General features: G+C 35.7%; 1 protein-coding gene across 2 annotated transcripts in view; it reads left to right on the top strand.

Annotated features, from left to right (window-relative positions):
• The window catches only part of LOC138315130 (solute carrier family 12 member 4-like), a 68,535-nt gene that overhangs the window by 4,662 nt on the left and 50,876 nt on the right, over window positions 1-12,997 (top strand). Inside the window, exon 2 of one of the 2 annotated variants that reach the window (XM_069255902.1) lies at window positions 11,201-11,224. The exons of the other annotated variant lie outside the window; for it this stretch is intronic. Within the exon in view, the coding sequence (XP_069112003.1) occupies window positions 11,201-11,224 (24 nt within the window). The remainder of the gene's footprint in view (window positions 1-11,200; window positions 11,225-12,997) is intronic. 2 annotated transcript variants of the gene reach the window in all.

Consider the following 12,997-nt stretch of genomic DNA (forward strand, 5'->3'; position numbering starts at 1 on the left):
GTACTATCATTGGGTTTAACAATACCACAACACATTACTGTATAGTGGTCTGTAACTAGATTTCCAGCTCCATGATAACCTAATAATTAGATGCCATAAAACTAGATTAAGCTGTGGCCACTACTGTCATATAACAGTTACCTTTTGCCATATATAGTTTATTGATCTCTACTACGAGGCTTGCAAGGGTTGTCTCCCCTGCTCCAGGTTTGCTGAAATGTTAAAAGACTATATAGCTAGATCTAGATAATATTTATTTTTTAGGTCATCTGACCCGAAGGGTCAGGATGACCTATAGTCATCATGTTTCGTCCGTCGTCGTCCGCCGTCCGCCGTCCGCCGTGCGTTAACTTTTCACAGTTTGAACTTCTTCTCAAGTTCTACCGGTGCAATTTGGCCGAAACTTGCATGAAATGATCCTGACATGGTCCCAACAAAGTGTTGTTATTTTTCGGGTCGATCCGAAATCCAAGATGGCCGCCACAGCCGCCATCTTGAAAACACATTTTGAACTTCTTCTCAAGTTCTACCAGTGCGATTTGACTGAAACTTGCATGAAATGATCCTGACATGGTCCTGACAAAGTGTTGTTATTTTTTGGGTCGATCCGAAATCCAAGATGGCCGCCACAGCCGCCATCTTGAAAACACATTTTGAACTTCTTCTCAAGTTCTACCGGTGCGATTTGGCTGAAACTTGCATGAAATGATCCTGACATGGTCCCGACAAAGTGTTGTTATTTTTCGGGTCGATCCGAAATCCAAGAAGGCCGCCACAGCCGCCATCTTGAAAACACATTTTGAACTTCTTCTCAAGTTCTACCGGTGCGATTTGGCTGAAACTTGCATGAAATGATCCTGATATGGTCCTGACAAAGTGTTGTTATTTTTCGGGTCGATCCATAATCCAAGATGGCCGCCACAGCCGCCATCTTGAAAACACATTTTGAACTTCTTCTCAAGTTCTACCGGTGCGATTTGACTGAAACTTGCATGAAATGATCCTGACATGGTCCCGACAAAGTGTTGTTATTTTTCAGGTCGATCCGAAATCCAAGATGGCCGCCACAGCCGCCATCTTGAAAACACATTTTGAACTTCTTCTCAAGTTCTACCGGTGCGATTTGACTGAAACTTGCATGAAATGATCCTGACATGGTCCTGACAAAGTGTTGTTATTTTTCGGGTCGATCCGAAATCCAAGATGGCCGCCACAGCATGCCATCTTGAAAACACATTTTGAACTTCTTCTCAAGTTCTACCGGTGCGATTTGACTGAAACTTGCATGAAATGATCCTGACATGGTCCCGACAAAGTGTTGTTATTTTTCGGGTCGATCCGAAATCCAAGATGGCCGCCACAGCCGCCATCTTGAAAACACATTTTGAACTTCTTCTCAAGTTCTACCGGTGCGATTTGACTGAAACTTGCATGAAATGATCCTGACATGGTCCAAACAAAGTGTTGTTTTTTTTCGGGTCGATCCGAAATCCCAGATGGCCGCCACAGCCGCCATCTTGAAAACACATTTTGAACTTCTTCTCAAGTTCTACCGGTGCGATTTGGCTGAAACTTGCATGAAATGATCCTGACATGGTCCCGACAAAGTGTTGTTATTTTTCGGGTCGATCCGAAATCCAAGATGGCCGCCACAGCCGCCATCTTGAAAACACATTTTGAACTTCTTCTCAAGTTCTACCGGTGCGATTTGGCTGAAACTTGCATGAAATGATCCTGACATGGTCCCGACAAAGTGTTGTTATTTTTCGGGTCGATCCGAAATCCAAGATGGCCGCCACAGCCGCCATCTTGAAAACACATTTTGAACTTCTTCTCAAGTTCTACCAGTGCGATTTGACTGAAACTTGCATGAAATGATCCTGACATGGTCCAAACAAAGTGTTGTTATTTTTCGGGTCGATCCGAAATCCAAGATGGCCGCCACAGCCGCCATCTTGAAAACACATTTTGAACTTCTTCTCAAGTTCTACCAGTGCGATTTGGCTGAAACTTGCATGAAATGATCCTGACATGGTCCCGACAAAGTGTTGTTATTTTATGGGTCGATCCATAATCCAAGATGGCCGCCACAGCCGCCATCTTGAAAACACATTTTGAACTTCTTCTCAAGTTCTACCGGTGCGATTTGACTGAAACTTGCATGAAATGATCCTGACATGGTCCCGACAAAGTGTTGTTATTTTTCGGGTCGATCCGAAATCCAAGATGGCCGCCACAGCCGCCATCTTGAAAACACATTTTGAACTTCTTCTCAAGTTCTACTGGTGCGATTTGACTGAAACTTGCATGAAATGATCCTGACATGGTCCAAACAAAGTGTTGTTATTTTTCGGGTCGATCCGAAATCCAAGATGGCCGCCACAGCCGCCATCTTGAAAACACATTTTGAACTTCTTCTCAAGTTCTACTGGTGCGATTTGACTGAAACTTGCATGAAATGATCCTGACATGGTCCCAACAAAGTGTTGTTATTTTTCGGGTTGATCCGAAATCCAAGATGGCCGCCAAAGCCGCCATCTTGAAAACACATTTTGAACTTCTTCTCAAGTTCTACCGGTGCGATTTGGCTGAAACTTGCATGAAATGATCCTGACATGGTCCCGACAAAGTATTGTTACATCTCTGGTTGATCACAAATCGAAGATGGCTACCATGACACTATATCTAATTAATTTCCTATATGTTAAGGCCCTTGGGCTTCTTGTTTGAAATAAAATTTGTTGAAAGAAATTGATCCTGACATGGTCCTGACAAAGTGACACCATATATAATTAGTTTTAATATTGCCAAGATAGTCAGATGACCGTTAAGGCCCTTTGGGCCTCTTGTTTCTGAGCATATCTTATAACTGTAAATTTTCATTTATAATCTTGCTAATCCCCCTCATTTAAATACAAAAAATGTTTTGATTCTTCTATACCTAAGTAGTTTACTTCCTTTTAATGCCTGATCTTCAACCATATTTGATGTTGGTTTTTTAAACCCTTGATCATGATCTTGTTTAATTTATGTCAGCATACAAGCAAAAGTGTAAATTTACATTGGAGTTTTGTCTATGATTTATGATACTCTTTTATAGAACATAGGGTAGAGTTACGTCAGTAGTACTCTTTATAAAATGATAGATTTTTCTTTCCTGGTTGTCGAACTAAACAAATTATTTGTAGGGTAGCAGGGACCAATCCAGGTTTTGGGGGAACTACCATTTTTGAAAACGGAAAAAGTTCTTATTTTGGTCCAAAATTCTATTCATTTTGATGAAAAAGTGTTGTAGTATAGCTTATTTTACTTTTACATTTAGTAAAACAAGTGATTTTAAGGTGATTAAAAGTTTTTAGTTTATCATAAAATATGCAGTAGCTGTATGACAAATATGAATAAATTTGCAAACAAAAGTTTTTAAAAAAAATGAAAGAAAAATAAGTCAAGGGTTAATTGTGTTACAAAAACGGTCAATTTTTAGCTTCAAAGAGGAGGATTTTTAAATCTTGAGGGGAATTTTAGGACAGATGGGAAATAATTCATTCTTGAGGGGAAACTGACCCTAAACCTGGTAGTAAATCATAGCTAGATTGATCCCTGGTTAGAACTATTTGTTATAGCCTTGGTGACAATGATGTACACAATTGTATTATGATATTGATGCATTCCATAGAAACCATGTGAAAACAGAAGTTTTGATACAATAAACATTTCATGTTTTAAAGAAATTTAAAAAGCCAATAAGTACATTTAATTATTCTATTGCTGTAAGTAAAATGTAAAAAAAGTACATCCATCAAGGAAAAGCAAATTATATACATGTATAACAATTACAATTTTGCATTAATATAAATTTACCAATGATTGTATGGATCTCCTAAAAAATTGTTTCAACTTAAAACATATCTATATCTAGAATTAACATAGCTTGCTCCTGGCCTGGCTTCCTGTGCTATTTGGATGAATTCAAATTTTAGTGCATGCACGCATGAATGTGCAACTTTTAGATTGAATATTCCATTTGTACTTGTGTGATTGCCATAAATCTAACAGCTTTTAACACCCTATACTGTCATATGATAGTGTTAAAATCTGCTCATGTTTGATGTCCGAGCAGTCTGTTGATCCATTAAATATTGATAGATTTTGTAAGAAAATCAATGTTATGGAAGTAGTACCTAGCCCTTTATGCCTATACCTTTCTCCATACATTTATATAGTGTAGACCTAAAGAGTTCAATTTTGATTTGACTTTCTTATTAGTTTGTTCATCATGCTGCTTCTGTTTGTCTTTCACAATAGTCTGTCACTCAGAATTAATTTTTTAACAATTTATTTTTCAAAAACAACTGTAGTGGGATAAGTGTTTGGAGGTCACGGGTTCAAATCTTAGTCTGGCTGCTACTTTTTCTCTCCTATTACATAATCTATATTGAATTTTCAGTAAATGTTGCATATAGATACTATCATAAGGAAATGTAAAGGTATGACTTCTTTACCCAAGGTGGGATCAATTCAATGTCCATCCCAACACAAGCAGGTGTTAATCAATTCAATGTCCATTGCAACACAAGCAGATGTTAAGTAATTCAATGTCCATCCCAACCCAAGCCACAAGCAGGTGTTAATTAAATTCAATGTCCATTGCAACACAAGCAGGTATTAATCATTCAATGTCCATGCAACACAAGCAGGTGTTAATCATTCAATGTCCATTGCAACACAAGCAGGTATTAATCAATTCAATGTCCATTGCAACACAAGTAGGTGTTAAGTAATTCAATGTCCATCCCAACACAAATAGGTGTTAATTAATTCAATGTCCATTGCAACACAAGCAGGTGTTAAGTAATTCAATGTCCATTGCAACACAAGCAGGTATTAAGTAATTCAATGTCCATCCCAACACAAGTAGGTATTAATTAATTCAATGTCCATTGCAACACAAGCAGGTGTTAATCAATTCAATGTCCATTGCAACACAAGCAGGTATTAATCAATTCAATGTCCATTGCAACACAAGCAGGTATTAATCAATTCAATGTCCATTGCAACACAAGCAGGTGTTAATCAATTCAATGTCCATTGCAACACAAGCAGGTGTTAATCAATTCAATGCCCATTGCAACTCAAGCAGGTATTAATAAATTCAATGTCCATTGCAACACAAGTAGGTGTTAAGTAATTCAATGTCCATCCCAACACAAGTAGGTATTAATTAATTCAATGTCCATCCCAACACAAGTAGGTGTTAATTAATTCAATGTCCATTGCAACACAAGCAGGTGTTAATCAATTCAATGCCCATTGCAACTCAACCAGGTATTAATCAATTCAATGTCCATTGCAACACAAGCAGGTATTAATCAATTCAATGTCCATTGCAACACAAGCAGGTGTTAATCAATTCAATGCCCATTGCAACTCAAGCAGGTATTAATAAATTCAATGTCCATTGCAACACAAGCAGGTATTAATCAATTCAATGTCCATTGCAACACAAGCAGGTGTTAATCAATTCAATGCCCATTGCAACTCAAGCAGGTATTAATAAATTCAATGTCCATTGCAACACAAGCAGGTATTAATCAATTCAATGTCCATTGCAACACAAGCAGGTGTTAATCAATTCAATGCCCATTGCAACTCAAGCAGGTATTAATAAATTCAATGTCCATTGCAACACAAGCAGGTATTAATCAATTCAATGTCCATTGCAACACAAGCAGGTATTAATCTATTCAATGTCCATTGCAACACAAGCAGGTGTTAATCAATTCAATGCCCATTGCAACTCAAGCAGGTATTAACCAATTCAGTGTCCATTGCAACACAAGCAGGTATTAATCAATTCAATGTCCATTGCAACACAAGCAGGTGTTAATCAATTCAATGTCCATTCAACACAAGCAGGTATTAATCAATTCAATGTCCATTGCAACACAAGCAGGTATTAATCAATTCAATGTCCATTGCAACACAAGCAGGTGTTAATCAATTCAATGCCCATTGCAACTCAAGCAGGTATTAATAAATTCAAATGTCCATTGCAACACAAGCAGGTATTAATCAATTCAATGCCCATTGCAACTCAAGCAGGTATTAATAAATTCAATGTCCATTGCAACACAAGCAGGTATTAATAAATTCAATGTCCATTGCAACACAAGCAGGTATTAATCAATTCAATGTCCATTGCAACACAAGCAGGTATTAATCAATTCAATGTCCATTGCAACTCAAGCAGGTATTAATAAATTCAATGTCCATTGCAACACAAGCAGGTATTAATCAATTCAATGTCCATTGCAACACAAGCAGGTGTTAATCAATTCAATGTCCATTGCAACACACGCAGGTATTAATAAATTCAATGTCCATTGCAACACAAGCAGGTATTAATCAATTCAATGTCCATTGCAACACAAGCAGGTGTTAATCAATTCAATGCCCATTGCAACTCAAGCAGGTATTAATAAATTCAATGTCCATTGCAACACAAGCAGGTATTAATCAATTCAATGTCCATTGCAACACAAGCAGGTGTTAATCAATTCAATGTCCATTGCAACACAAGCAGGTATTAATCAATTCAATGTCCATTGCAACACAAGCAGGTGTTAATCAATTCAATGTCCATTGCAACACAAGCAGGTATTAATCAATTCAATGTCCATTGCAACACAAGCAGGTGTTAATCAATTCAATGCCCATTGCAACTCAAGCAGGTATTAATAAATTCAATGTCCATTGCAACACAAGCAGGTATTAATAAATTCAATGTCCATTGCAACACAAGCAGGTATTAATCAATTCAATGTCCATTGCAACACAAGCAGGTGTTAATCAATTCAATGTCCATTGCAACTCAAGCAGGTATTAATATTGCAACACAAGCAGGTATTAATCAATTCAATGTCCATTGCAACACTAGCAAGTGTTAATTAATTCAATGTACATCCCAACACATGCAGGTAATTAATAATTCAATGCCCAGGTGTGTTTGGTTGATAAGCCAGAGACTCTGCAATTAAGTTTCAAATTCTATGTCATGAGGAAATTATCCTAAACCACCGACATTGATAGTTTTGTTCATTTACTGGTACATTATTAGGTTATCAATCATTTCATATTTTATTAGAATCATTAATTTCATACAGGTATGTAGATCTTGATCTCTGGGGTAAAATGCACAAAAAAGACTTTATGATTGAGTATGTAGTTTTATGTAGTTTGCATGATGCATCTTTGTAGTACATGTGATATAACACTCTGCATGAAGTGCTTAAATTCTTTGTAGATTTTCCTTGAGGTAGGTTTTAGTTTGCATTACATCATTCTATTCTATTTGTGTTTATTTTGTACTTAATGTATCACTGTTCTATTTATGTAACTCAGATTTGTGTAGCAGTTGGCTTTGATGTTCGTATCCCAAATTTATTTTAGATGTATACATATCATAAACATTATATCTAATGTGTGCATTATGTCTTGTTTAAGTGAACCCTTGAGCAACCCCCTCCCCGAATACCTCCCTCCTCCATTACCCCCCCCCCTCCTCCTCCATTACCTTCTTGCCTAGGTGTGACATATATCATGGATGGGGTCCAAGGGAGGAAAGAAAATTAGTTCTATACTTGGTCTAAAACCCCTGTAATCAACATACATGGGCATGGTGAACAAATTTGAAATGCATTAGGGACTAAATTCCTTGGCTTCTGTTATTCACAAAATTCACATGGTGGCTGGGTTTGAAATTCAGTCTATTAATATTTCAAGTCACTGCTATAACATAATTACAAGTTAAACAGTTTGCCATGAAAATATTGATTTTCAACTTTCCTTGCTGAAATAAAATACCAAAAACAAAACATGAAATAACAAATAGGATCCCTTGATTTTCCCTTGGAATTGGAATGGAAATTATTCATTGCTGTTCTTCAAAAACATTCACGTAAAAAAAAGGCATCATCATCAGATCAACAGTCATCAGATGGTGGGTTATCCGATCCCTTTCTGGTCCATGATTTATGTTTCAGTCCCTTTCTCCCTCTTCTCTAGAAGGGGCCAAAAGAGACCATAAGGGGTCAAAAGAGTGAGAAATAGGAGAGACCAATTGCAAGAAGATCATGTTTCATACTAGTGCTGGTTCATACTAGTGCTGGTTCATACTAGTGCTGGTTCATACTAGTGCTGGTTCATACTAGTGCTGGTTCATACTAGTGCTGGTTCATACTAGTGCTGGTTCATACTAGTGCTGGTTCTTACTAGTGCTGGTTCTTACTCATAATTCAAACTTGCACCAGGCTTCATGTACTAAGGTAGATATGCAGTACCATTAACTTGTTTTTTAAATTGATCAGTCATTACCTTATTCAAGATTGAAGAATAGTGTAAATTTTACAGTAATTTGATGTCTGGGCCATATATCTTCAGATTGTTTGAAGATAAGAGTGATTAAACTTGTAAGATATTTTTTCTGGTCAAAAGCAGATGTACACATGAGCACTGCTGTTGGGTCATTGTGACATTGTAATTACTCTAAAAATGAAAGGTCAAAAGGTCAGGTGCAAATTTTGCAATAATTTGTTGTCCAAGGTATTGGTATAACTTTGGAACTGGTAAAGATATAGTGATGATACCTACATATATCTATTATCTAATTAGGGAAGGCATTTTTGCTCACAAAATAACATACTTTAATGATAAAATCCTGTCTTTTCTGCAGAAATGAAGCATTCTATATCTCACTCCAAATAAGCTATCATGAGGTTTACTGTATAAAGGCACATGTGTATTGCAATCTTATTTTATGTGGTATTGTGAATATGAGCATAAAAACAATTTCTCGGTAGCCAAAATGTCCTTTAGCAAATTACTAGAAGTTAAGTTCATGCTGTATGAACCCTTTTGGCCTCTTGCTTTATAAACAAGTCGTCTATGCAACTGTACGTCTATTTGGTACTGACCAAGTGGCCGAAATCCTTATTAGATACTGTTATCTCAAGATATCTGTCAAGTCTAGATCTTCAAACGATTTGGAAACCACAAAATACGAATTTCTAAGAGCTGAGGTCCTGTCTCATTTCTGTATTTCATCAATCAGAAGGCTTTAGATTACAGATAGCTGTCAGGAAGTAGACTGTTATTGTAACAGAAAAGCATGCAGATAGTTATAGCTGGCTGCCATATCAATAGGCTTTGCTCTTTTGACAGTCTTTATTTGCTTGCTGTCCTGTATGATTTAAGACTGTCACACATTGGACTTGATATTAGATTCCTTATAATGATATTGTATACATCATGAAGTAACATTTTGTTTCCGCTTTACCAACAGAACTGATAACAGCGCCGAAACACATCAGTTTTCCACTTTTATTGTCCAACATCAGCTAGAAGAATCAATACAAACGCTAGACACTGTCCCAACTCTTCCCATCAAATCTATAAGCTGGTTTTCAGCTCTGCCTTTGGCCCAAATTCGGAAAGCATTCTAACACGTCCGAGAGTTTTCTTTTTGAAAGAAAATACATTTGAGTAAAGAAATTAGATCGATATACAGCTTTGATGACTATGATGTTCTCTGATTCTTATAATACTACTAATTCGTGTGGGTTTTTGATTGGATCAGAAGCATCCTTGAGTCAAGGAGATGTAGGGCTTGTGTAATACCCATGCTTTTCTGGTGAGCACAAGTAGCCTAAGGGACACACTTAAATTTAAGTTACACAATCAATTGTTCAAAGTCAGTCGTCTGCTGTACCGCTTTTTTGGAATTAAAGTAAACGACTTGCGGTTATTCCGACATTTGGTGCCAGTAAGGCTTGAGTGGCTGGGCAAAAGCAAAACATGGTCTATAGCTATTTAGCAATATTGTTATAAACTGTTTTTAGGGGGGGTGTAATTCATAAAATTCTTTTCTTTTTTTGTAGTGTTAGTCGTTTCAGTTGATGGATATTTAAAGTAATCTCTAAACCCACCCCCACGAAGGCTTGAAGTTTTGGGTCCAACATATTTTGTACATGAACTGACTCCAAAACTTAAGCTATGGATACCAATTATGTTTGACCTACAGTTTCAGATACTAGATTTCATTAGAATTGTACAAATGATTTGGCCATCATTCAAAGGTCTATAAGGGGAGAAACCAATTCCCATGTATTTAACGTTGAACGGAAGGAGGAGGTTGGGGTTAGAAATAGACAAAAAATACAACTCAAATGTAAAAGCAAACTTACAAGTGTAAGTTTGTTTCTTTGATGTGAATGTCATACTACAAGTAATATAAAAGTGAGAGTTTCAGGTTTATAGGGCCTCTACCAGTAAGATCATGCCTGCCAAGTAATCAGATCCCTCCCTATCCCTCCATATGTTTATTGTACAGTGAGATTCTAACCCATTTATTGTTGTCCTCTAAGGACAGCAGCTTTCAAGTACAAGTGTATGGTAATGATACAGATAATTGTGTAAAGTTATTCATTTTCAGATTAGCTAATTTGTACTCCATAATATCAAGTACAACTGCTACACATGTTTGATTTACGTACTGGCATTCTTATGGCCAGAGGTACAATATTCGACCCAATAAGTGCGCATGTCCCTATAAGCATCCCTCCCCCTTGTTGAGGCCTCAATTTCAATTGCCCAGTCATAAATAAAGATCGTAACTACACAAAACTGTATTAATTTGCAATAACTTTGTCTTATTACCACCTTTCCATTTTTTCAATTTTCTAAACACCCTTGGATACTTATTGGGTCTAATACGGTATTACACAATTTTACCATTGCCATCAATATATCGGTTTCAAGATACCAAAACGACGTTGGTATAGTACAATTACCTTTGATTACTTCCACCTTCTGGTTCTGATTATGTCATATTTTGAAGTTATTTTGCGATGTCACAATTACAGTATGGAAGGTTGGATTAAATGTACTTGGCCCATATCATTTTAGAATCTTGAAAACCCCGCATTGAAAGGCACTGTAGAAAATGAGGGACTGGATATGTTATTCTTTTCACAGTTTTAGTTTGTATATTACTTTTCACAGTTTTAGTTTGTATATTACTTTTATGATTTGTTTTTGTTATTGTTATTAATGCTTTGTGTGCATTTTTTTCTTTTCATTTCATGTTGACCAACCAACTCTTTCATCTGTTTTTGGGTGTGGTTTTGGTGACACCGACCAATAGTTGGACAGTATGCTGTCATTTATGGTAACAACCATTAATGAATATTCATTAACCTATCACATATTTTGTAGATGCTAGCAAATTAACATAATGCCTATAGCTAAATATTCTGATGTCTTGTACAATTGTATAAATGAAACCAAAGCAGTTAGAGAATATAAGATTAGACTTGTATTATACAGAAGAAAATGTCAGGATAATTAACTATGTTTCTTGAAAATTGACAATTTTACATAAAACACTGGTTAATTATTTGATTATAAATTGTAGAAGTTTTCTGTTGTTTATGTTAACCTTGATATCAATGAACTCTGAGGATGAGTCCTATATTGCCTCCCCAAAATTATCCATTAATTGGAATCTGAAATTGATAATTAGTAAAACATTCTCAAAGAAATAATGAAAGTTAGTGTAAAGTTGATCATTTTATATACCTAATATGCTCAGTACAAGACAGAGAATAGTCACTAACAGTTTGTTTTTAATATCATACTGACCCCATATTATTACTAACCTAGAAATGATACAATAGTAGTTTCCAAGCAAGAAATTAGTAAAATGATATATATATATATATAGCTACCAAATTGATTGCAATAAGTTCTAGTAATCAAAGATTAACCACATAGATTAATAGATTGTTCTATTGAAAATAACTTTATCAAAAATTGTGTTAAACTTTGGAAAATGTTAGCAGATGAATTTAAATTATGAACTACAATGTATACATATCTATCTGCAAATGATGAAAATAGGAAATTGACGGTAGAACTATTAATCATTACAGTATGGTTAAGTTATCTGTAAAGAACATGTCAGTTATTGGACAATATGATATATATTTAGATTGCTTCCTCATACTGGAAAGCATATCAAAATCATACATCAATAATTCAAACATGGTGTATAGCTCATGATGTTCCTGATATTGTCTGAAATGTTTGGGAGAAACAACATGCTTTATGTCATGATGTTTTATCTGCATCACATGCATGTAATATATCTATTGTCATATATGATTATGGGTGTGTATTATGTATCTGATGTTTATAGGAACATCCATTAAGTACCACTAAGGTTTTAAAATGTGATTCCAAACTTGTCACTCATATATGGATTCCTTTTCTCTTGTTACTGGGTAGTATCAACCATTCCAGCAATCTATCCAATAGTCATTCAGAATGCTTTGTTGTTAGATTGACCTTTTCAAAATGATATGATTTTTATTGTTTTTTTTTGTATCAGGTACATTGTAATTATAGTTTACTAAAGAACCATTTGATCACATACATTAATTAAGTCCTGAAAGATTTGCTAATGGCTAAGAAGCTGTGACAGGATATGAGGTAACCCTAGCTGACAGGATATGGGAACATACCCAGTCAATATTTACACAAGTGATAAGTCTGAGAGACAACATACCACAAATTTGATAGTAAAACTGGTTTACACATATTTTAGAGAATAACAACATACGATTGATTAATGCAAAGAGCACATACCATTACATAACATTAAGTTTGCATGACTTTCTTACTCCTTTTCACCAGAAATTAAGTACTTTAGCCATATTTAAATTTTGCAGGATAAAAATACTGAAGATTTTTCCAATAATCCAGATTTAAATTCAGGTAACATGCTGAGAAAGCAGTTAAAATGTTCATCAATTGTGTTACCTTGACAACTGTGAATCACTGATGATATCATTGAATCATTCATGGACATTTAAGAATGATTATTAAGTATTACCCTGTAGGTTTTACCAGGTGTATAGTATATCCTGTGGCAACCCGAAAA

This window comes from Argopecten irradians, chromosome 2, assembly GCF_041381155.1.
Source record: "Argopecten irradians isolate NY chromosome 2, Ai_NY, whole genome shotgun sequence".
Classification (NCBI taxonomy): domain Eukaryota; kingdom Metazoa; phylum Mollusca; class Bivalvia; order Pectinida; family Pectinidae; genus Argopecten; species Argopecten irradians.